The sequence below is a fragment of the Molossus molossus genome, unplaced genomic scaffold, assembly GCF_014108415.1.
Source record: "Molossus molossus isolate mMolMol1 unplaced genomic scaffold, mMolMol1.p scaffold_m16_p_2, whole genome shotgun sequence".
Lineage (NCBI taxonomy): Eukaryota > Metazoa > Chordata > Mammalia > Chiroptera > Molossidae > Molossus > Molossus molossus.
This window is the reverse complement of record NW_023425355.1, coordinates 32,769,038-32,795,799: the sequence shown is the minus strand read 5'-3', so window position 1 is coordinate 32,795,799 and position 26,762 is coordinate 32,769,038. Positions and strand designations below refer to the sequence as shown.

The following is a 26,762-nucleotide window of genomic DNA, read 5'->3' as shown; positions in this document are numbered from 1 at the left end:
AATGCTCAACATCACTAATCATCAGAGAGATGCAAATTAAAACAACAATGAGGTATCACCTCACACCAGTCAGAATAACCGCCATCAACAAATCATCACATAAGAATTGTTGGTAAGGCTGTGGAGAAAAGGGGACTCTAATACACTGCTGGTGGGAATGCAGACTGGTACAGCCACTTTGGAAAACAGTATGGTGTTACCTCAAAAAATTAAAAATTGAATTTCCATTTAACCTTTTGATCCCACTTCTAGGAATATAGCCTAAAAAGACTGCAACACCAATCCGAAAGAATATATGTACCTTCATGTTCATAGCAGCACTATTTACAATAGCTAAGATCTGGAAATAGCCCAAGTGTCCATCAGTAGATGAATGGATGAAAAGTTGTGGTACATATACACAACGATGTACAGAATGAAGTACTATGCAACTGTAAGAAAGAAAGATCTCTTATCCTTTGAGATGACATGGAGGGACCTGGAAAGTATTATCCTAAGCGAAATAAGCCAAGCAGAGAAAGACAAATATCACATGATCTCACTTATTTGTGGAATATAATGAACATAACAGTCTGAAGAATAGGGTATACTAAGAGACATGGAAGTAGGGTACAGACTGACAACCCTCAGAAGAGGGGGTGGGGGTGGTGGGGGATGGAGGGGATAAACCACAGAACTTATATGCATGTATGCATAATCGATGGACACAGACATCAAAGCAGGGGACGGGGTGGGAGGAATGGGGAGGAGGGTGTCAATGGGGTAAAAAAGGAGAAACATCTCTTACAAAAATAAATTAATTTAAAGAAAACATTAATTTAAAACTTTTAAAATTAAAAGTCTCATTTTGAAAAGATTAAGTTTCCTTTTAAAGATGGTATATTTAGTAAACAATTAATATCTTTTTAATAAAAAAAATATACACCTGTCTCCACTTTTTTCCTTAATCTACAAACATCAGTAAACTTCATTTCAAGCACATTTGTTATAGTGGAGTGAAATAGGAAGCAAACAGCTTTCCCTAATATTCAACTATGTCTCCTTGTATCACGACAATCCAGTAGTTTCCTAATTCTCCTGTAACTTTTCTTAGCCAATCTATTTTGTATCCTCACCCGAGGACATTTTTTTTCTTTTTTTTGTATTTATCTTCAGACAGAGCAGGAGGGAGAGAGGGAGGAAAAAAGAGAGAAACATCGATGTGAGAGGGACATATCGACTGGTTGCCACGCACACGACCCCCACCGGGGCCAGGGTTGAACCGCAACTGAATTATATGCCCTTAGTGGGAACGGAACCTGGGACTCTCTGGTCTGCAGGCTGATGCTCCAACTGTTGAGCCAAACTGGCCAGGTTCTTAGCCAATCTAAAAAAACTCTTCACTTCTTAATAATATGAAATCATCTCACTTGTTGTATGTACATGTGTAATGCACTAGAGAAAAATATCTTAAAATATTAACTTAAAAAGGTAAACTGTTGAGAATTTTCAATGAACTTATCATTTGTTTATCCATTTAGGTGTCATAGTACTAACTTAAAGGAACTTATCAACAGGAAAATAAGATTCACATACATGAGTGACAACCATTGATGAATATAAAATAGAGCATAATAAAGTTGAGTGTGATATGAAAGGATTCAAGAAGTCATCTTGCACTTGACAAATGGATCACCACCAGGGTCTTTTTAATCTTTATTTGCTCTAACTTTCATTTGACTATAATTTTAAAAGCCCTCTTACTACATGTATAAAAGTCCAATTTATGTAACCTTTTAAGGAATATTCTTATTATACAAAGTGAAATATATTAATTGTATGTAAAGTAAAGAAGGATTTTTAATTAAAGATACAGTTAGGCTCCTATTCTGATATCCAGTGAAAAGAGATACTATTGACTTCTTTGAGGCAGTGAATTAGAAAAGGGCCAATTAGCATGAAAAGCAATTAAAGTTCACCTGGATCTTTAGTTCTCCCCAGAATTTCCTCCAATTACCTTGACTTGATAGCCTGAGGTTAAGGAAAAACACATCTTATCTCTTGGCTAAAATGAATAGGTAACTGAATATATGTGGTCAGCTATTTTCCTTCCTTCTTAACTTATTCTCTAAGACCAAGTAGAAAAGATGGACAGTTACTTTTTATATTTAGCTTAATTGTGGCTGGAATTTGAAATAGTTATGAAATAAATATAAGGCAAAAGCTAGTTTTTATAGTGTCCCCAAGTATTTATATTTTGTAAAAATAAGTTTGAAATCTCAGAGAAATGGCTGAGAGCTGCAGAACATTCTTTAGCATCTCCCTAGGATTTTCCAGTGAATTTACCAATAAACATTCAACTACTAGAGAACAAATCTAGACACCTATTTGTCTTTAGGGGAAAGATGGTGAAGTCGGATTTATCTAGTTGGAAAACCTAATGACAGGTTTTCCCTTTGTATTAATTATATAATATAGGCATGGATGAATAAAACAGTCAACTTGGAACATGAGAATTATATGGAAGTTCAGGTTCTAGTCTCATCCCATCTTCTAATAAGTCCTTTCTAATTCCCTTTTTCTGTTTTCTAAAGAGCTAAAAGTTGACCCTGTGGCTTTCATTCTTGCCATGTAAGACCCTTAACTTTCTGGTTCCCCTCTGATGTGGCTCTCCTTTGAAATGGTAACAATATCTGCCATGGCACAGAAATAAATCACAAGGAAGTAGAAATTCTCTGTGTATAAGGACACTGTCAGTTCCTAGTAAGGCAACAGGTTTCTGCTAAGAGGAATAGACATTCAGTGCAATAAATAAGAATGAGATGATGATGTGCGGATAAGAGAACAAAGAACAAGTTAAAGAGAAGCAAGGGCCACAATAAGTCCTTTGACTTGTTTGGTGGTTTGTTATAAAGGAGCTTCCTTTTCTATTGGGTTAGAAAGCCTATGTCCCCAAGCAAGAATAAGGTAATAACTGGGCTCTAGGTTGCTATGTAGTTGCATTTGACCTTACTTTTTAACCCTATTTATAGGTAGGCCATATATTCTGGTGCCATTTTATCTATGAGGAACCAGAGTCCTAGATGGGCAAGTCTACTTTTCTCAAGAATTTAGTGGTAGACTTGATATTTAAACTCATGTGTAAATTCCACATTCTTGTTATTTCCATAAACCCCTGACTGAAAGAGATGGATGTGTGTGCAAGTCACAGACTTTTTTCCCCACAGGATTCAAGATAACTTAGATGCTAACTGGCTGATCATCTAGCAGTTATTTTTCTTATTAAATATATAATTAGATAATTCAAATTTCCCAACTAATAAAATTTAAGAGTGGGTTTCCCACATAAATGTACATCCCCCCAAAACCAATAAACTATGATTAGATATGTTTGGAAAGAATCACTGTGTTTGCCATTATCAATTAACAAGAAGTTGAGCTTGTGAGAAACACATAAGTGCCTTATATCTGTGAGGCCAAGTAGGTAACTTAAAACTCTCACACATATCCCAGTAATATGATGTAATAGCATTTCCTGATTCAGGGCCAGCTGATGCCAGCGTGGCCTGAGTATCCTGATTTTTGTCAAGAAGAGTCTGTGGAAGAATGCCAAAACTTCCTTTGTAATTTCACCCAATTCTAGAATCAGAATCATTTTCCCCATGGAAAGAATACCAGAGAGATTCTGGGGAAGATGTTTAAAGCAGTTTATTTATTTGTTTGTATTAATTAGTTTATTTTTGTTACAGATGTTTCTCCTTTTTTCCCCATAGACACCCTCCTCCCAATCCTGGCACCATTCAGAGCATTGTTGTCTATGTCCACTTGGTTTTGCATATATGCATATAAGTCCTTTGGCTTGTCTCTTCCATGCCCCTGACCCCCCTCCTCTGAGGTTTGTCAGTCTGAATCCTACTTCTTTCTATGTCTTGGGTCTATTTTGTTGATCATCTTATTTTGTTCATTATATTCCATAAATAAGTGAGCTCCTGTGGTATTTGTATTTCTCTGATGGGTTTATTTTGCTTAGCATAATACTCTGCAGGTCCCTCCATGTCATCTCAAAGGATAAGAGATCTTTCTTTCTTACAGCTGCATAGTATTCTACAGTGTATATATGTACCACAGCTTTTTTATCCACTCATCTATTGATAGACACTTGGGTTGTTTCCAGATCTTTGCAATTGTAAATAATGCTGCTATGAACAAGGGGATACACATGTTCTTTCTGATTGGTGTTTCAGGCTTTTTAGGATATAGTCCTACAAGTAGGATAACTGGGTCAAATGGCCGTTCACTTTTTAAGTTTTTGAGTAAACACCATAGTGTTTTCCATAGTGACTGCACCAGTGTGCATTCCCACCGGCAGTGTACTAGAGTCCCCTATTCTCCACACCCTTGCCAGCACTCGTTGTTTGATGATTTGTTGATGGCAGCAAGACGTGAAGTAATACCTGATAGTTGTTTTAATTTGCATCTCCCTGATGATTAGTGACATTGAGCACTTTTTCATATGTCTCTTGGCCATTTGTATGTCCTGTTTGGGGCAGTGTTTATTTAGGTCCTCTGCCCATTTTTAATTGAGTTCTTTGTCATCCTTTTGTTGAGTTGTATGAGTACTCTATATATTTTGGACATTAGGCCCTTATTTGATGTATCATTGGCAATTATGCTCTCCCATATAGTGGGTTCCCTTTCCATTTTGATGCTTGTGTTTTTTTTTGTTTTTGTTTTTTTTTTGTTTTTTCTGTGCAGAAGCTTTTTAGTTTGATGTGGTCCCATGTGTTAATTTTTTCCTTTGTTTCTCTTGCCTTAGGCATTGTATCGGTGAATATTCTGCTGCGTCTGATGTCTGAAATTTTGTTGCCTACATTTTCTTCTAGGATTTTTATGGGTTCATGAGTCACATTAAGTCTTCTATCCATTGTGACTTTTTTCTTGTGTATGGTGTAAGTTGGTTGTTAAAGCAATTTATTAACATAAATGTTTGATAAATTCAAAATTGGTCAAACAATTAGATTTTTCACATTTTAGATTTTACAGCTTCTTTATCGAACAAAGCAAATTATTATTCAGTACTACTGTTTTATTTGGATATGCTTTGTCTCCTGAGATACAGTATAAATAAAAGAGGAGCTTACTACTTACTAGAAAAATCATGAAGCTATTTATCAATATCTTTCTAATATAACTGGAAAGGTTTTCTGAATGTGACTGTGTAAAAGAAAAAGGTTATTTTAATGTGCTTGATAACATATTTATTAAGCCACAAAAATTTGAAAGTATTTGAATAGCAAATAGTTCGCTGCAGTGGAGAAAAGTAAGAATAAAAATATTGATAAGACCAAGGATTTTTATTTTGGCCCACAGAATACTTCAATAGTTAACCAACATGTAAATCATCGATGTCTACTGGAAAATAATTTTCTTTCCCTGATCTTATTCTAGAGTCAGTAGATTATTAGAGTCATAGAGACTGTTCTTTTAAGGTAGTTAAAAAGTTTCAAGTAGAAAGCATCTTCACAGTCCTTCATGTATATAAGTACTGTGTCAGATATCTGAAGTCTTTTAAGCTTGGTATCTTGTTGGTTTTCTGTCTGCTATTGGTCTTAGAATAAAAAAGGATAATCCTTATTTGGCTAATATATAATTACAATGTTTCTTAGAATCACAATGGGGGAAAAGCCAGTCCAAAATACCATGTAGAAAGAAGGTGTAAAAAAGGAATTTGCCAAGGCCAATTTTAGGCAAAATATACTCTTTGTTCCATCATCTCCTTTGTTGCTACTGAGCTAGAGTGCTCTATGCTTTATGGATTTACTCAGTCCCTCATCTTCAGTCTACACTTATTTGTTCAAGGAAAAATTTCTTCTAGACTGTCCTTTCTGATAGAAGCTAGTGTTCAAACATTGTGATTGACTCTATGTGAATATGTGCAAAGCTGTAAAAATGTTGTCAATTTCAGACAAGAATGCTTTAGTGGTGGTCTTCTAAAGATATTAATACACACAAAGGGATTACTTTAAAATTGAAAAATAAGGGAAGACTACTTGGGGGGTTACTGAGGACTTTCAGTACTCACGCTGTATCTCCACCCGACAGACTTTTGATATTTATTCACTCTCACTCGCTTTCCTATTTCAGGTAAAGGGGTCTGCAAAACCAATAAGAAAACGCTTTTAGATCCACTGGTACACTCTGAAAATTATTTATTCTTTAGTATATTGTGCTCTTTTAGCACTAAATGGAAGAGTAACATAACATTATTCCTCTCTCACTTTTTGCTAATAGTTTTAACTAAAAAGGTATATTCTTATGTATGCAGAAACTTAGCACCAAATTCATAGTAACAGATTTCACTGCCATATTAATGGGAAAATTACAAATTGATGATAATAAATGCTGTTTCCCCCTTTATAAAACAAGGTAGTTGATACTATGTATGAGCTAAATATGATTTTTAAATATTTCAAAAGTTAGTGTATATATAAAGTAAATTAAATGTAGGCCAAGGCCCCTCAAATAAAACAAGGAATTAAGTATTTTAGAGCGTGTCACTCAGATAGTATTAGACTGATTATTGGAAAGTCAGGTTTGTTGGTCAAAATAAATCCACAAAACATCAAAATCCCTTGAAACTCACATTTGTTTGCAACATTTGACATTTACTGGCAACACAAAAAGCATGCCAACTCTTTAAATAGTTTCAGCACTCACTTCCTGCACAAATTGTAAAAGAACAGTTTATGGCATAGAAAACAGTTCAGTGACTATGTATAGTTTTTTAAACATAATATTTGATACTTTTCCTTTAAGGTTTAGTAAAGTGAAATTTTTTTGATCTTTGCTATGTTCATGCTAATATTATCTTGAGAAAGTGAGGCACTCGTGATAAAAAAAGAGAACATAAATCAGTGCCTAGCAAATTCTATGGCAATATCTTATAAACCGTGACTCAACTTTAAGAATGTTAGCAGTAACAGTGGCAATTAAACTGTCTCTCTTGCTCATCTGTCAGAAAATATAAGAAAAATATACATCTCAGACAAGTTCTTTCCTTCTATTTGTCATTGACAATCTAATGGCTTCAATTTTCAAAAGGTATAGTTAGAAAGGGAGAAGAATATGATGGAACACAGAAGGATTAACACAATATTAGAAGAAATCTCTTTGCTATCCCTGGTAACAGAAAATCAACTAGAAATAGATATAAAAACAGAGAATTTCTTTATTCTTATAAAATACCAAAATAAAAGCAATTTATCTGTAAATATAATAAATTAATTGGTAGAAAAATATTGAATGATAAATATAATAAATTCATATTAACATAAGCATAATTATACATGTTAATGATTTAAAAAACAAAGCAATATTTTCTGAGTTGTTTATCCTTATAACATACTCTATTAAGGGAATAAAATACAGACAGGATATAATATTACCTTACGAGCATTCATAACTTTAACAGCTGTAAATGCACCTGTTTTTTCATGGAGTCCCTGAAACACAGGATAGTAATAAACATTAAATGTTAGTTATATAATCAAGCAGCAAGGTGAAAAATATTACAAGTAAATAAGGTCAAACACTATAGCCTATCATGAAATATAAAATGTTCTATAGAGAGTAAATATAAGGTATTATAAAGAGAACAAAAACATTGAATTATGAACATTTTAAAGAAATTCCAAGTATTTCATTTAAAAAATCAAGCAGGTTTATGGCGTAGTTTTGCTTTTTTCCATTTTTTGTTCTTTTATCTTTATTTATTTTTTATTGTTGGAAGTATTATAAATGGCTCCCTTTTCCCCCCATTTCCCACTCCCACCACCCTCCTGCCTTCACCAGCCTAATGTCCATGTCAATTGGTTGTGTATATATGCAAATAAGCTTTTTTTTTTTACCACTTTTATTAAAGTATTATTGACATACAATATTATGTTCATTTCAGGTGTTCAAAATAACAATTTGACATTTATATACCTTATGAAGTGATCACTATGATAAGTCTAGTCATGATGTGTCACCACACAAAGTTCTTACAATATTATTGATTATATTCCCTATATTGTACATTACATCCCCGTGACATTTCTTTTATAACTGGCACTTTTTATTTCTTAACCCCTTTCATCTTTTTTTACCCAGTCCTCCAAATCCTCTCTACTCTGGTAGCCATCAGTTCATTTTCTAAATCTATGAGTCTGTTCTATTTTGTTTTGTTTTTTCTAGATTCCACATATAAGTGAAAATATAAGGTATTAAGTCTTTCCCTGTCTGACTTATTTCACTAGCATAATACCTTTTAGATTCATCCATGTTGATGCAAATGGCAATATTTCAGTTTTTTTCATGGCTGAGTAATAGAAAATTATTTTATCTATCTATCTATGTATCTATGTATCTATCTATCTATCTATCTATCTATCATCTATCTATCTATCTATCATCTATCTATCATCTATCTATCTATCATCTATCTATCTATCTATCTATCTATCTATCTATCTATCTATCTATCATCTATCTATCTATCGTCTATCTATCTATCTATCTATCTATCTATCTATCTATCATCTATCTATACCTCACATCTTTATTCATTCATCTACTGATGAACACTTAGGTTACTTCCATATCTTGGATATTGTAAATAATGCTGCTATAAACATAGACACAAATGTATCTTTTTAAATTAGCGTTTTTTGTTTTCTTCAGATAAATACACAGAAATGGAATTCCTGGTTTGTATGATAGTTTACTATTTCCTTCCTTCTACTTTGGACTTTATTTTTAATTTTTTGAGGAACCTCCATACTGGTTTTTGTAGTGGCTGCACCAATTAACAAATCCATCAACAGAGTATACAGGTTCTCTTTTTTCCACATTCTCACCAACACTTGGTGTTTGTTGTCCTTTTGGTAATAGCCATTCTGACAGATGTGAGGTACTATCTCATTGTCATGTTGATTTGCATTTCCCTGAAGATTAGTGATGTTGAGCATCTTTTCATGTGTCTGTTGGTCATCTGTATGTCTTCTTTGTAAACATGTCCATTCATGTATTCTGCCCATTTTTAAAATAATGTTGTTTGTTTGTTTGATGTTGAGTTTTTTAAAGTTATTTATAGATTTTGATTATCAACCCCTGATCAGATACATAATTTGCAAATATCTTCTCCTATTCAGTAAGTTGCCTTTTCATATTATTGTTTTCTTTTGCTTTGCAAAGGATTTTTTTGTTTGTTTGTTTCATGGATTCTTATTTGATAATTTTTGCTTTTGTTGTCATTGCCTGAGGAATCATATTCCAAAAAAATATTTCTAAGACTGATGTCAGAGTTTAACACCTTTGTTTTCTTCTAAGTGTGTTATAATATAACACATTTAAGTCTTTATTCCATTTTTCGTTTATTTTTGTATATGAAGTAAGACAGCATGGAGTTTAATTGATTTTGCTTATAGCTGTCCAGTTTTCCCATCATCATATCTTGAACAGATTGATTTTTTTTATTGTGTATCCCTGCCTTTTTTATTGTACATTACTTGATCATATAAGCATGAATTTATTTCTGGGTTTTCTCTTCTCTTCCATTGATATATATGTCTGTTTCTGTGCTAGTACTATACTGCTTTGATTACTATACATTGTAGAGTAGAATAGTTTGAACATGATGCCTCCAGCTTTGTTCTTTCTCATGATTACTTTGTCTATTTGGTATGTTTTGTGCTGCATATAAATGTTAGGATTATTTGTTGTAGATCTGTGAAAATGTCATTGGTGTTTTGGAAGGGACTGAATTTAATCTTTATATTGTTTTGAGGACTATTAACATATTAATGCTTCCAATCCATGAGCATAGTATATCTCGTCAACTTATTTGTGTCATCTTCAATTTCTTGCATCAATGTCTTACAGTTTTCAGAATACAGATCTTCTACCTCCTTGGTTAAATTTAATTCTATGCTCTTTATTATTTTTAATGCAATTATAAATAAAATTGTTTTCTTAATTTCTGTTTCTGAGAGTTCACTATTAGAGTAAAGAAACAGAAATAATTTATGTATATTCACTTCCTATCCTAAAACTTTACTAAATGTATTCACTAGTTATAATAATTTCCCATGTAGTCTTTATGTTTTTTTATATATTGTATCATGTCATCTGTAAATAGTGACAATTTTACTTCTCCCTTTCCAACTTGGGTGCCTTTTATTTCTTTTTCTTGTCTGACTGCTGTTGACTAGGACTTCTAATATAATATTGAATAAAAATCATGAGAGTGAGCATCCTGGTCTTGTTCCTGATCTCAAAAGAAAAGGTTTCAGTTTTTATCACTGAGTAAGTATAATGTTAACTGTGAGTTTGTCATATAAGGCCTTTGTCATGTTTTGGTATATTCCCTCTGTACCCACTTTGTTGAGAGTTTTTATCATATATGAAAATTACTTGATATCAAATGCTTTTTCTGCATCTATTGAGATGATTATATAATTTTTATCCTCTGTTTTGTTAATATGATGAACCATGATGACTGATTTGTGGATATTGAACCATCCTTGCATCAAAGGATTGAATCCTATTTGATTATGGCTGATGATCCTTTTAATGTATTGCTGAATATGGTTTGCTAATTTTTTGGGTAAATTATTATATCTATGTTCATCAGGGATACGGGCCTGTAATTTCTCTTTTTTGTAGTGTCTTTGTCTGATTTTGGTATCAGGATAATACTGACATCGTAAGATATTTTTAAAGCCCTTCCTCTTTAATTTCTTGGAAAAATTTTAGAAAGATAGATATCATCCTTCTTTAAATGTTTTTAAATTTTTCCTATGAAGATGTCTTGTCCTGGACTTTTCTTTCCTGGTAGTTTTTTTTTTTTTTTTTAACTTTTTAAAAATTACCACCCAAGGACATGCTTATTGATTTTAGAGAGAGAGGGGTGCAGAGCAAGAGAGAGAGAGAGAGAGAGAGAGAGAGAGAGAGAGAGAGAGATTGCTGCCTTCCTGTACATGCCTAAATTGGAGATCAAACTTAGGTACATGCACATGTGCACATTTTAATTTTCCACCGCTCCAACCAACTGAGCCATGCTGTCCAGGGCTGTTTCCTGAAAGTTTTTGATTACTGATTCAATTTCATTATTAGTAATCAGTCTGCTCATAGTTTCTGTTTCTTCCTGGTTGAGTCTTAGAAGGTTGTATGTGTCTGAAGGTTTATCACCTTTGTTTATCTTTTCAATGGACTAGTTTAGTTTCATTGCTGTGTGCTATCATGTTTCAGTCTCTGTTCCATATTCTTTATTATTCATTTCCTTCTATTTACTTTGAATTTTGTTCTTCTTTTCTAGTTGTAAGGTGATTTTTTTTAAATGAGTTTTTTTTGTTGTTGTTGTTTCTTGAGGTAGGATTTTATTGGTGTAAACTTCCATCTTAGAAGTGTTTTTGCTGTGTCCTCTGGATTTTTAGAACATATGTTTCTGTTTTCATTTGTCTCAAGGTAGTTTTTTATTTCTTCATTGACTCCTTGATTGTTTAGTAGCATGTTGTTTATCCTTTACATGTTTTATTCCCCCACATTTTTCTTCTTTCAATTGATTTTTAGTCTCATACCATTATGATTATAAAAGATGCTTAATATGATTTCAATTTTCATACATTTAGATTTGTTTTATGGCCTATCATGTGATTAATCCTGGAAAATGTTCCATGGTTACTTGAAAGAATTTGTATTCTTTTGTTTTGGGATGGAACATTATGTACATTAAGTTCATCTGATCCAATGTGTCATTTAAGTGGACTGTTTCCTTGTTCATTTTCTTTTTTTTTTAATTTTTTATTTATTTTTTTGTTACAGATATTTCACCTTTTTTATCCCATTGGCACCCCCCTCCCCACCCCACCCCTGCCCCGTCCCCGGCTTAGTTGTCCATGTCCATTGGTCATGCATGCATGCATGTAAGTTCTGTGGTTTATGTCTTCCCACCCCCCCCACCCCCTCTTCTGAGGGATGTCAGTCTGTGCCCTACTTCCATGTTTCTGGGTCTACCGTATTCCTCAGACTTTTATGTTCCAATTTACAATCTATCTATTGATGTAAGTGGGGTGTTAATGTAATTGTATTACTGTCAGTTTGTCCCTTTATATCTGTTAATATTTGCATTCTGTAATTGAGTGCTATGGTGGGTGAATAGATTTTTACAAGGGTTATATCCTCTAGATGGATTGCTTCCTTTATTGTTAATGTAATGCCCTTTTTTGTCTCTTGTTACAGTTTTGTTTTAAAGTCTGTTTTACCTGATATAAGCAACATTTTCTCAGGTTTCTTTTCATTTCCATTCGCATGGAATATCTTTTTTCATCCCTTTATTTCCATTCTGTACGTGTCTTTAGATCTGAAGTATATCTCTTGTAGGCTGGAAATGTATGGCCTTTTTTCAATCCATTCAGCCACCCTATGTTTTTTGATTTAGTCCACTGACATTGAAAGTAATTACTAATAGGTACGTATTTATTGTCCTTTTGTTATTATTTTTGGTTATTTATGTAGTTCTTCTGTGTTCCTTTTTTTCTCTTCCTCTGTTCCCTTGTGATTTGATAACTTTCTTTAGAGTTATGTTTGGTTTCCTTTCTCTTTATTTATTTTGTTTGTTTAGCTATTATACATTTTTGGTGTGTGGTTACCATGAGAGATATATAGCATTATATATATATATATAAAATGTCTATTTTAAGTTCATGGTTGCTTAAATTCAAACACTTATTGAAAGCATTATATTTTTCCTTCCCTTCCTACATTTTATATTTTTGACATTATATTTTGCATATTTCATATGTTTATATGTCTCTATACTGATTTTTATACATATAAATAGTTTTACTACATTTTTAGACATTCATACTAGCTTTATAAGTGGTTGATCCACCAAGTTTACAATTTGTTTGCCTTTACCAGTGAGATTTTGTCATTCATAATTATTTCTTACAGTTTTAGCCTTTTATTTTCCATTTACAACAGTTCTTTTAATATGTTTTAATTCCTTTTTGTGGTGGTGAACTCCTTTAACTTTTGATTATCTAGGAAATTCCTTCACTGAATGAAAACTTTCTTGAGTATACTATTCTTGTTTGTAATTTTTTCTTTTAACTGCTTTGAATATATTTTGCCACTAACTTCAAGACTGCAAAGTTTCCACTGAAAAATCAGTTTATAGTTTTATGGGAGTCCCTTCATATGTAACCAGTTGTTTTTATCTTCCTCCTTTTAAGATTCTCTTTTTATATTTAACTTTTGACATTTTAATTATGAAGTTTCTTGGTGTGGATCTCTGTCATCTTGTTTCTAACTCTGTGATTCTTGGACTTTGATGCCTGTATCACTTATTTTTCAGCCATTAATTTTTTCAATTATGTTTTCTGTCCCATTCTCTCTCCTCTCCTTCTGGGAACCCTATAGTGAAAATCTTAGTATACTTGATGTTTTCCCAGAGGTCCCTTAATCTATCATGTGAGGATTTATTTTTAAACCTCACATGAGTATGTATTTTTCATTGATTTTTAGAGAGAGTGGAAGGGGGAGAGAGAGAGAGCAAGAGAATCATCAATGTAAGAGAGACACATCAGTTGGATGCCTCCCACACAGGCCCCCAACCAGGGCTGGGGATTGAACCTGCAACCCAGGTACATTCCCTTGACTGGGAATTGAACCAGCGATCCTTAGGTCTGTGGGCCGATGCTCTAACCAATGAGTCACACTGGTTAGGGCACTACTGTCATTTTTTAAAAATTATTTTTTTCTTTTTCCTGTTCCAATGAGGTGTTTTTATTACACTTTTCTAGATCATTTATCTGTTCCAGTGCATCATCTATTCTTGTATTGATTATTTCTTCTGTATTTTGTTTTTCATCTCAGTTATTATAATTTTCACTTCTGATTTTTAAAATATATTTTCTAAATCTTTGTTGAAATTACCACTGTGTTGACCCATTTTTCTCCCAAATTTGGTGAGCATCTTTATTATCACTACATTGAAATCTATTTGGTAATATGCTTATCTCCACTTCATTTAAGTTTTATTCTGGGATTTTTTTTTTTCTTGTTCTTTCATTGGAAACATATTTCTAGTTTCTTTATCAAACTCTCTGTGTTTGTTTCTATGTATTAGGTATATCAATTACATCTCCCAGTCTTAACAGAGTGGTGTTATATAGAAGGTGTCCTGGTCTCCAAAGCTAAGTAATATTGGATGACCCTGTGTGCAACCTCTTGTGGTTGGGCCACAGTTGCCTCATGTGTGCTCTGGTGGGCTCCAAGCCGAGTGTCTGTGAGGCATAACCATGACTGCTGCAGTACACTGGTGGGAAGGTATGGTCTCCTGCCCACCTGTCTGGGGGGCCAAGCTATGACTATTGTGGGCATACTGGTAGGTGGGGATAGTCTTGCCTCTGCTGTATGTGAATCTCTGCTGTGACTCCTGCAGACATGCTGCTATGTGGAGGTTGGACCAGAAGACCAGGAGATGCTTGGAGGGGTGCCTGTGCTGCCTGAGGCCATCCAATGGATATGGTAGAATGAGAGACACTATGGAGGTGTGCCAGTGCAGGCTGAACCCCCTTTCCAGGTGTGATGGTGCAGAAGTTACATCAGCCATGAAGGGTTTAATGTATGGGGTGGGTCCTCAGGGAAATGCTGAATTTGGGCAAACAAAATTAGCAAGTTTAATGGAGAGAAATGGTACCTGCCAGTGCTGAACCATCTAGGGGAGAACAATTAAAATAAAATAAAAAGAAAAGAAGAAAATGGTACCTACCATCAATTTTGTCCCTGGAAATAGTTCCATCAGATTCTAAACTTAGCCAATGTAACTCCTAAATGTAGTCAATGTTTCTCCTTTGCGAATGATTGAGACACTTTTGGAACTGCTGCCTCTCACTAGGACTCAGACTGAGTGATTCTGTGTGCTCCTTTAAGATTGAAGTCTTGTTTTCCAACAGCCTTTTGGCTTTCTTGGACATGAGCCATGCTGGATTTCAAATCAGATGTTATGGGGGTTCCTCTTCCCAATTCAGGTCCCCCGGGCTGGGGATCCCAATGTGAGGTTTAGACCTCTATCTCCTCAGGGGGAACCTCCAAGGTTGTGATAACTCTTCCACTTATGAGTTGCTGTCCTTGGGATTTTGTCTTGAGTAGAGCACATCTATGTCCTGCCTACCCTCCTCAATGTGGCTTTTTCTTTCTATCCTTAGTTGAAGAAAATCTCTTCTGCTATGCTCAGGTCATTCTCAGTAGTTGCTTTATATGTAGTTGTAGTTTCTATGTGTCTGTCTTGGGAGATGAGCTCAGGACATTCCTCCATCATATTGACCCCAGTCCTAGTTTTGCTTTTTATACTTGTATTAAAGAGTGGAGATAATTGGTCATTTGAAGGCACTGCTTTCTTTGTATATTTAGTCTAGATTTATATGGCACCAAAGCACCAAAATGAAAAGTAAAAATTTCAGATTAGAGATGGGGACAAAGGAGATGTTCTATTGAACATTTTTTTCGTCTGATTATGTGCAGGCATATCTTTATACTGAATCATTTTTAATTTACTAAACAAATTTTTCCATAATGATCTCAGGTAAGAGTGATATGTAATTAATTTAATGTCCTCTAATCCATTTAGTATGCCCTTGATATATGAAACATCTATATTTATGAAAGGACAAAGTTCTGAAATATTGTTTCTCATTGAAAACATCATAAGTTTTAAGAATGTAGTATTATCCTAAATGCAATTATATATTAGAGATTTATGATTTTCATAAATGAATATAGAGGTTTGGAATCAGAGTTCTTATTTTGTGGCTGGTGCTTTTTAAGGTATTTCAAGTTTTAGTTATAGAAAAATTTCAGTTTGGTGTTTATATGAATAAGGCTTCATGTTAAAACAATACCTAATATTATAGTTCTCTGGCAGAAGATTTCATTCCTTATCTCTACTGAGTTAGATGGTGTCTTCAAAATTCAATTTCTCCTCAAACCTCACAATGTGAACTTGAAAGCAGGGCCATTGCAGAGATAGTCAAGTTAAATTAGGATATACTGGATTACAGTGGTCAATGACTGATGTCTTTATAAGAGAAAGGGATAGCGACTTGGACACAGAAACACAGACACAGACACACAAAACGAAGATGCCATGTCAAGACAGGAAGTAATTAAAGCAGTGGACCTATAAGCAAAGGGATGCCAAAGATAGTTGGCATCCACCCAAAGCTAGGGAGAGGGAAGAAGAGATTCTTTCCTAGAGCATTCAAAGGGAGAATGGCCCTGTACACTTTTACCTTCAAGAAATATGAGAAAATACATTTCTACTGTTATAAGCCACCTAATTTGTGAATTTGTTACCACAGTTATAGTATACAGATCTTTGTTTTGTTTTTTTTTTCCATTTTTTGTTCAGATAGAGCGGGAGGGAGAGAGAGGAAGAGAGAGAGAGAGAAACATCGATGTGAAGGGACACATCAAGTGGTTGCCACCCTCACGACCAACCAGGGCCAGGGACAAACTGCAACCGAGGTACGTGCCCTTAGCGGGAACCGAACCCGGGTCTCTCTGTACCGCAGGCCGACGCTCCAACCGCTGAGCCAAACCGGCCAGGGCGTATACAGATCTTTAATAGGGGCATTCAAACCAAGGGACTATAACTACTTGCAGCTCTCAAATGAAAGACAACATTTTTTTACTTATAGAATGATCAAATAAGGGTTGGTGTGTCTAGATGGTACTGTTAATATCTTAGCTAACTTGTCAAATGAGTAAATATGCACAAGATGAACGTTCTTGATTTCAGGAAAATAATCCTTAACTATATTGCTTGTTGTCAAATCTCTTTTAGAATGCATATGCTTTGAAGTATGAGTACTGTTTGCAGATTATACCTACAAGTTTTCTTATCAAAATAAAGCCAACTGATTATAGAACTTCAAACATGCACACACACACACACACACACACACACACACACACACCACTACCATTGTCATCAATGTAACATGCTACATATGAGTCAGCACTTCTCCATTTTTCCCACTAATAAAACTGATAGAATTTAATCTCATGCATTTAAGGTTACTTCAATCCTATTGAGCAAGTCACTATTTGTAAATGAGGTCGTGTGTCAGAAATGAATACACATTAGTGAGATAACTGAATGTCTTTAAAAGGTGTCAGCAATTGCTATAGAACAGAAAACAATCAGTTCTACCCTCATTATCTGAGAGTTATTCTCTTATTTCAAAGTTGGAGAAAATTCTTTTGTCAGATGTGGGGTTTGAGAAACATCCTCCTGTATCTATAGAGGAAATAAACCCCAAATCTTGAAACCATGTACTGTGTTAATATACTGAACCACTATGCAAGCTTTCATAGAAGTCTAGTGTATACAGATAATAGACAATTGGAAAATCACTGTTTGTTAAACTATGTCAGAGAGTTCCCTCTGAATCTTGACTTTTTAATATTTTCATTTTGAAATAATTTTAGAATTAGAGAATGTTTTCAGAGGTAGTACAGAGTAACTCACCATGGTACAATTGTCAAAACTAAGAAATTAACAATGGTCCAATACTTTTACAATATAAGAAATCAAAGGAAGGCTGGGATTTGCAAGGGTAGCAATGAAAGAATTAGGAAAAATTACCAAGAGCAAAGATATGTCATTAGAGATCAAGGTTAGGATAATTAACACCTTAGTATTCCCTATTACTATGTACAAATATGAAAATTAGAAAGTGAAGGAGGCTAAGAGGAAACAAAAATTATTCATTTAAAACAAAGTACTGGAGGAGAACTCTATAAAATACCCTAGACCACCAGGGGAAAAAAACAAAAACAGGTGGGTCCTAGAACAAATAAGACAGAAACATCACTGGAGGCAAAAACAAAAACAAAGCTGAAGTTGTCTTCCTTCAGACACCTCATGAGAAGGCAGGGTTCTTTGGAAAACATAATAATGCTGGAAAAAATGCAGCAGGAAAAGAGCAAGGTCAAATTTGAGATTGACTCTATAAAAGAAGTCATATTCAAGAGTCTGGAGGAGATGACTCATGTGGACATTTTGGATATTTTCTCATTTATAGGGTCACTTGGAGTCAGAGTCTATTAAGCAGCATGTCACACACATACAATGCTTTTAACTATATTGTTGACTTTATTTGGATTTCTCCAGGTTTTCCACTATGTTCTTTTTGTAGGAACCAAACAGGGATTCCACATTCCATTTAGCTGCCATGTCTCCTGAGACTCTTCCAATCTGTGACAGTTCCTTAGTTTTCCTTCCTGTTTTTTTTTATGACCTTGACACTTTATAGGAGTACTGGTCATGTAATTTGTAGAATGTCCCTCACTTTGAATTTATCTGATATTCTCTCATGATTAAACTGAGTTTATGAGTTTGTTAAAAGAATATCACAGAAGTGAAGTGCTCTTCACAGGGATCCATGGTATAAACATGACCAATCACTGGTGATAATTAAACTTGGTAACTTGATTTAAGTGATGTTTTCCAGGTTTCTTGACTATAAAGTTATTATTTTTTCCCTCTCATACTCTATTAATTAGAAGGGACTGTCATTGGCTTTGAAAAGAGATAACAAAATTTTTGAGCATTTATCTAGTAAACTTAGAACTCATCTTGTGACAAACTGATTGTTCAGTGGTGCCATCTTGTGGTTCAATGACTATATAGAAGTTGTTTTGTGATCTTAGCTTAAGGCCATGTTGTCAAAAAACATTGTCACACTAAAGAGATTTTAACCAGGACTAGCAAGTCCAATTTCTAGAATGTGATTTTTTTTTTTAATTACAATGTATGTTTTATAACAATTAATTTAAAATGCTATTTGCTAGAAACATACATAGAAAATGCTAAGAAAGTAGTTTCGTTTTGCATTCTAGAATGAATGTTAAATATCCTGACAGTTCCCAGTGGCCTTAGTGAATATTATATATGAAAATCACAAGGAAATCTTTAAAATATAAATGTGGGTTTTTTTAATGTTTTTTTTTTTTTTTTTTTACCACCAATAATACCACTAATATATAGGAGCAACTAGCTGCACTAGATTAAAAATGTTCCCGCTGAGCTGGTATGGCTCAATGGTTGAGCATCAATACATTCACCAAAAGGTTGCTGGTTCAATTTCTGGTCAGGGAACATGCTCAGGTTGTGGGCCCAATCCCCAGTGGGGGGCATGTAGGAGGTAGCCAATCAATTTTATCTCTCATCAATGTTTCTATTTCTCTCTCTCCCTCTTCCTTCCTCTCTCTCTAAAATCAATAAACAAAAAAATGTTCTCTTAAGTAGACTTTGGGTACACAGAATGACCTTTTAATTCTAAAGCATCACAGAGAAAGAAGAATAAAATTCTTTAAGCTTTCATTCCTATCATAAGACAAGAAACTGTTGCTTAAATATTTTGTATAAATTCATAGGCCTTCTAATTGAGTAATAGAAGATGATATCTAGTAACAATTATTTGTAGCTATTCTTGATTCTAGGCCCAAGCCTACTGATATTTGGAATCAAATAATCTATATCTTCACCTCAGGCAATTTATTGTCTTGCCATCAAGCTCATTCAAATTATTCATGAATAGATACAGCTTACATAATATAATATTAGGGGCAACAGAAAGTGAACTACTCCACCCCCCCCTCCACCTCACAAACTGTTACAAAGTATTAAAAAATTGATTGACTATGTCCTCAATATTATGAAAGTAATGAAATTCCCTGACTCTTCATGTGTTAGCTGAGAAAAAAAAACTTAGTTATTATCTGTCATTGATACTTTAACATGAGTTAGATAATCAGGTTATATCACTGCAAGAACAGCAATAAATAGTTAAGTGTTGATGGAAGCAGAGGTAGAGGAAAGAAAAGGGCTAAAGTCTGAGGGGTTCCAGGAGAGATCATTCCTCTGCCATAATGAAGTTAGCAGGTGTATGAAATGGAAAGCAAGGTGAAGGTTTCTCAAAGTGTGAAGGGAATAAACAAGGAAGGGAGGGAATGGAGAGGTGAAAAAACAAAATGTGCCAAGTCAAAATTTTACTGGGGATATTTACAGTTTTTAAGATGTATAGACCTGAAACAATTGGAAAACAGAACCAAATGCAAAGACTGAATTATTTGGTTCCAAATATAGTCTAAGTACAGCTTAAAGCGTTCTAAAGAATGAATATATGATACCATGTGAAAGTTGTAAATAAATTCCTAAAAAAACTTTCCAGGGTAATGTATGTTCTCACAACTCTATTCTCAAAATATAGTAATTGGGACAAATATGTATTCTTTTTCTAGGATCATTTGAAAATGCCCAGGAGAGAACATACATTCCTCAATGTGTTGATTTCAATTTGGCAAGGATTTGTGTTCTTCATGAATTAATTTAGATCACCAAATAAACAGCATTAGTTAGTCTGTTTCTCCTAGGAAAAAACAGAGTTTATTACTGTGCTGTAGCTGTTCAATGACTCTAAGCTAAATATCAGCATTCTGAATTTATACTATAAACAGAAAATGTGGCATGTTCCTGAATTTAGAACACTTGTAACATACTAAATAAACATTGCTAAAAGGTATATGTGCTACTTTAAAGAAAATCCAATGCAGGATAATCTTAAAATCTTAAATATATATATATATATATATATATATATATATATATATATATATATAAAATAAAATAACTCTCTCATTTACAAATAAACTTGTACTAGTTTTCATTAAACACCAAATTCCTCCAATTTATTTTGGAAAATCAAATATCACATTTCAGATTACTTCCAATTAGAAAGCAAGGCCAACTTGTACATTGGGGACCCAGAATCAAACTACAGGTTACCAGTAACTGCAGAAGAAAATTACAAATTGTCAGCATCCAGGTCACTTGAGACTTAGCCTTACTGACTTCTAACTGACCAACCCATCCACCATACTTCCTTCTAGCACACAGCATCTTACGATTTTCAATTTTGATTTATAGGTCTGTTCTCTGCCTTTGGACCTGCTCAAATGGAAGTAAATAGCTATTTCAGTTATTCATTATAATGTCTGTTAGCAAATCTAGGAGATAGATGTAGATGTGGAAGGGAGAGTAAGGAGAGTAGTAATGGTAGAGCAGGGAACAGGTGATAGCCTTAAGTGGATTCAGTCTTCTTGAATCCTTTATAAGTAAAGAACCACATTGACAATGATAAGCAAAGTATATTGAGTAAATTAATTACATACAGAGGATAATAATGAAAAAAATACATTAAGGCAATAAAGTATAGTTATCAAAAGAATGTTATATCAAGGATTTAGCCATTCCATTAATAAAATCAGGTGAAACATGAAAATTCTTTGGGAATATATTTGTTTCATTAGGTATATCTAGTGCCTAGCACAACAGCTGGTACATAAGACACTTTAATGGATACTAGTTGGATGAATGATGAATAGAGTAATTGGGAAGGCTTCCCAGAACAGGTAGATTGTCAACTGGATAGTGAAGATGGCATAGAATTTGAGGAGATTATAAAGTTCAGGGTGGATACAGTGCACACGATGAGCAAAAGTTGTAAGATAATGCTGAGGATGAAGTCATAGCCACTGAAGAAGAAAAAAAAAAAAAAATCGGGAGCTGCCATAAAGAGAGATAAAAAGAAAATGCAAGAATGCACCTGTTTGCATCAGAAATTTCAGGGTAACAATGTTTTAAATTAAATCTCATTTAAAAGAAGACAGAAATGTTCATTGAGAAATTGGTCATTAGTAGTTTCATTTTTTATGACTGCGTTTTGTGCATTAATGGTCTGAAGCAAAGCTCGGGGTGGTTAAGGCAGTTAAAACCTAGCACTAAATTTCAGTAATGATGAATTACACATTTTAAACCATAACAAATTATTTAAAATAGCAGTTGTGACAGCTGTGTTGGAAAAATCTATCATTCTGTGGCAGTTAAATAACATGTTTTTCCCCAGAAAAAATACAAGACAGTCTTTGATGTCCTTGTAATTTTGATTTGGTTAAAAACTTATTTATAACCATGTAGTTAAGGAAACTGTTGTGGAAAGACTCTCGACTCTTCAGCAGTTTCTACATAGTCCTTCTGGTCATTTGCTTTGCCTTCTGTCGGCAAAACTAAACCACATAATTCCTATGGCATTCTTTTTTCCTTTTCAATTGGATTTTGTGGTGGTGGGAGGCCACAGGCACACACAACACAATATCCATTTGGTAACCTTGTTTTCATTCACAGTTTTGTCCTTTCACTCATTCTTTTGGGTTCCAGCTTTTTTCCTAGCAAACAAACCAAGTTATTCTTCAAGACCACCAAGACTGCAGCCAAAAAGAACATCCGGTAGTATTTTCTGCTATATTGTTTAGGGGGGGGGGGAGGGGGATGAGACAATGTGGCTAGCAAGATAGTTTCTGTCAGTATTGTGTCTATGTGGTAAAACAAAGACATGGTGCTGGAAAAGACTTCAAAATTTGGTACGTACATATTCCTGACATCAAGCAGGGCCTTTCCTAAACCAGTGATTGAGAGGGGAAGTAATGGTTGTTTGATTCTTATTCAGAAGTATTTTAATTGCTTTCCTTTTTATTCTTCATCACCACCAAAAATTTTAACAACATCAAAGGGACAAAAGGATTCAGAGAAGTAAGGATTTGGAGGTGTGGTCAAGATTGGAGAGAATCTAGCACAGACTAGTAGTAGTGGTAGGTGGGTAGAGTTGGGGGGCATATAATGCAACATGTCATTCACCCTCCACTTCACACTTTATCCACCAGGAAATTTTACTTATTTCTAAAGATTGCCAAAGAAAGAGATGCAGGCTGTTTGGGGAGCTCCTTAAAGAAATTCTACAAACTTCAACTTTAAATTTGTTTTTAAAAGTTTATGCCTGCTCAGAGTTTTTGCTGAGTTTCAGCCACAAAGGACAGTGGCCAGTGTGTTCCTTCCCCAAGCTGTGGGGAAAAGCACCAGTGCCCGCCCACCTCAGAGATTCAGCCTTTCCCAGGTGAGGCAAAGAAATGCAAATTGAGGATCATTAATAACCATCATCTATCCCACCCTCTTGAAATCCTCTTATGCAGAACACCAGTGCTACATTCCAAGGCACTGAGTAACTGAGACCATTAGCCGCCAGGAATAAGCTAGAGGATAACTGAACCTTTACTGGGCTTGCAAATCTACCCAGGTAAGACTTGACAATGGTGTTTAACGTGGACCCACCCAGGCTCATCCAAACCCAGTAGAGGGAGCCACAAACAGCAGAACACCAACACCCATAGGGAAAATTTGGCAGGCCCCATAACCCACTGAACCCACTGAGATAGCCAAAATGGTGAAACAAAGAAACAAATTCCAAATAAAAGAACAAGAGAACTCTATCAAAGATGAGATAAATGAAATGCAGCTAAGAAAATTATCAGAGGTAGAATTCAGAGCCATGATCTTGAGGAAGCTCAGCAGCATGAGTAAAGATATAGAAACAATGAAAAACAAACAAGTGGAAATGAAGAATGTCATAGCAGACATTAAGAAGACATTGGAAGGACTAAATAACAGAATAGAGGAAGCTGAGGACCAGATCAGTGATTTAGAAGACAAGGTAGAAAAAATCAACCAATCAGAAAATCAAAAGAAAGAAAACAACTAAAAAAACAAAAAGACAGCTTAGGAGAAATGTGGGACAACTGGAAATATAATAACATTCACATCATAGTAGTCCTGGAAGAGGAAGAAAATGAGCAAGTGTTAGACAATATATATGAAAAAATAGTGACAGAAAAATTCCCTAATTTGGTGAAGTAAGAAGGCATTCAAATTCAAGAAGCACAGAGAGCCCCAAGTAAGAAGAACCCAAACAGGCCCACACCAAGACACATAGGAATTAAAATGCCAAACTTAAAGACAAAGAGAAAATCCTAAAAGCAACAAGAGATAAACAGCAGGTTACCTACAAAGGAAACCCCATAAGGCTCTCAGCTGAATTCTCACAAGAAACACTACAGGCCAGAAGGGAATGGCATGAGGTAATCAAGGTCATGAAAAACAAGGATCTGAATCCAAGACAACTGTACCCAGCAAGGCTATCATTCAAAACAGGAGGTCAAATAAAGAGCTTCCCCGACAAAAAAAAAAAAAAAAAAAAAGGCTAAGGGAATATATTAACACCAAACCAACACTGCAAGATATGCTAAAATGACTGCTATAATTAGTAGAAGAAATAGGAAGAAAAATATAACCACACTAAAAGCAAATGTCAATAAATGAGTACATATCAATTATCACCTTAAATGTGAATGGATTGAATGCTCCGATAAAAAGACACAGAATAGCTGATTGGATACGAAAGCATGACTCTTATATATGTTGTTTACAAGAGACCCAACTCACAAAAAAAGACTCACAAAGTTTGAAAGTAAAGGGATGAAAAAAATATTTCAAACAAATGGAAAGCAAAAAAAGCTGGGGTAGCAATACTCATATCTGATAAAGTAGATTTCAAAACGAAGGCCATAACCAGAGACAAAGAAGGCCACTACATAATATTGAAAGGATCTATCCAACAGGAATATATAACCTTGGTAAACATATATGCACCCAATATAGGAGCACCAACATATATTAAAAATCTTTTGGAGGACTTCAAAGGAGAAACAACAGCAACACAATTATAGCAGGGGAATTTAATACCCTGATGACATCACTGGATTAATCTTCTAGACAAAAAAATTAACAAGGAAACACAGACTCTAACTGAAGCGCTAGATCAAATGGATTTAATAGATATCTACAGAGAATGACACCCAAAAACTGCAGAATTGACATTCTTCACAAGTGCACATGGGACAATCTCAAAGACAGACCATATGTTAGAGCACAAACTGAGTCTCTACAAGTTCAAGAACATTGAAATCATGTCAAGCATCTTCTCAGATCACAATGGCATGAAACTAGAAATCAATTGCAGCAAGAACATGGAAAGACATTTGAAGAAATGGAGGCTAAATAGCATGTTATTTAACAATGAACGGGTTACCATGAACATCAAGGTGAAAATTTTAAAAATTCCTGAAAACCAATGAAAAGGAACACACAACAACACAAAATCTATGGGATGCAGCAAAAGCAGTTCTGAGAGGGAAATTCATAGCACTACAGGGCTACCTCAAAAGCAAGAAAAATTTCTAACAGACTATCTAACCTAACAACTTAAAGAACCAGAAAGCAAACAAAAAGAAAACCCCAGATCAAGTAGAAGGAAAGAAATAGTAAAGATCAGAGCAGAACTAAATGACATGGAGACCACAAAAACAATTAAAAGGATCAATGAAACAAACAGCTGACTTTTAAAAAATATAAACAAGATTGATAGAACTTTATCTAGACTCACCAGGAAACAAAGAGGGACAACCCAAATACACACAATCAGAAATGAAAGAGGAGAAATGATAACTAACACCACAGAAATACAAAGGATTGTGAACAGATATATTAATAATTATACGGCAACAATTACGACAATTTACACAAAATGCACCAGTTTCTAGAAACATAGTCTCCCAACACATGACCGGGAAGAGATAGAAAACTTGAACAGACCAATAACAACAACGGAAATTGAATATGTAATCAAGATTCTCCCAGCAAACAAAAGCCCAGGCCTGGTTGGCTTCATGGGGGAATTTTACCAAACATTCACAGAAGAAGTAATACCCATTCTCTTAAAACTATTTCAAAAAATTCAAGAAGAAGGAAGACTTCCAAACTCATTTTATGAGGCCAGCATAATTCTAATTCCAAAACCAGAAAAAACACACTACAAAGAAACAAAACTACAGCCCAATATTCCTGATAAATATAGATGCCAAAATCCTGAACAAAATACTTTCAAATTGAATCCAGCAATACATCAAGCAAATTATTCACCATGACCAAGTGGAAATCATCCCAGGGATGCAACGATGGTACAATATTGGCAAATCAAAAAATGTGATACACCGCATAAACTATATGAAAGATAAAAATTTTATGATCATAACAATAGATGCTGAAAAAGCATTTGACAAAATCCAGCACTCATTTCTGATAAAAATGCTCAGCAACCTGGGAATAGAGGGATCATATCTCAACATAATAAAGACCATATATGAAAGATCTACAGCCAACACCATACTCAAAGGGCAATAATTAAAAGCATTTTTCTTAAGAACAGGAACAAGACAGGGATGTCCACATTCACCACTATTATTTAACATAGTACTGGAAGTCTTAACCACAGCAATCTCTCATGAATAAAAAGTAAAAAGAATACAGATTGAAAAGGAGGAAGTGAAACTCATTATTCGCAGATGACATGATACTATATGTAGAAAATCCCAAAGACTCCATCAAAAATTTACTATACTTAATAAATTAATTCAGCAAAGTAGTAGAATACAAAATAAACATCAAGAAATTGACGGCATTCTTATACACCAGTGATGAACTCACAGAAAGAGAAATTTTAAAAAATCCCATTTACCATTGTGGCAAAAGTTAAGATACCAAGGAATAAACTTAACCAAAGAAATAAAGGACCTATTCGCAGAAAACTACAGGTCATTGAAAAAAGAAATTGAGGAAGAAATAAAAAAGTGGAAGCACATACCTTGTTCATGGATTGGAAGAATCAACATCACTAAAATTTCCATACTACTGAAAGCCAGCTATAAATTTAATGCAATTCACATTA

At 34.4% G+C, this 26,762-nt stretch overlaps 1 protein-coding gene across 1 annotated transcript in view; it reads right to left on the bottom strand.

Moving 5' to 3' along the window:
• Nucleotides 1-26,762, bottom strand: part of NRK (Nik related kinase) — a 205,818-nt gene that overhangs the window by 94,249 nt on the left and 84,807 nt on the right. Inside the window, 2 exon segments of the mRNA XM_036271468.1 lie at nt 6,062-6,133; nt 7,425-7,481. Coding sequence (XP_036127361.1) covers nt 6,062-6,133; nt 7,425-7,481 — 129 coding nt within the window.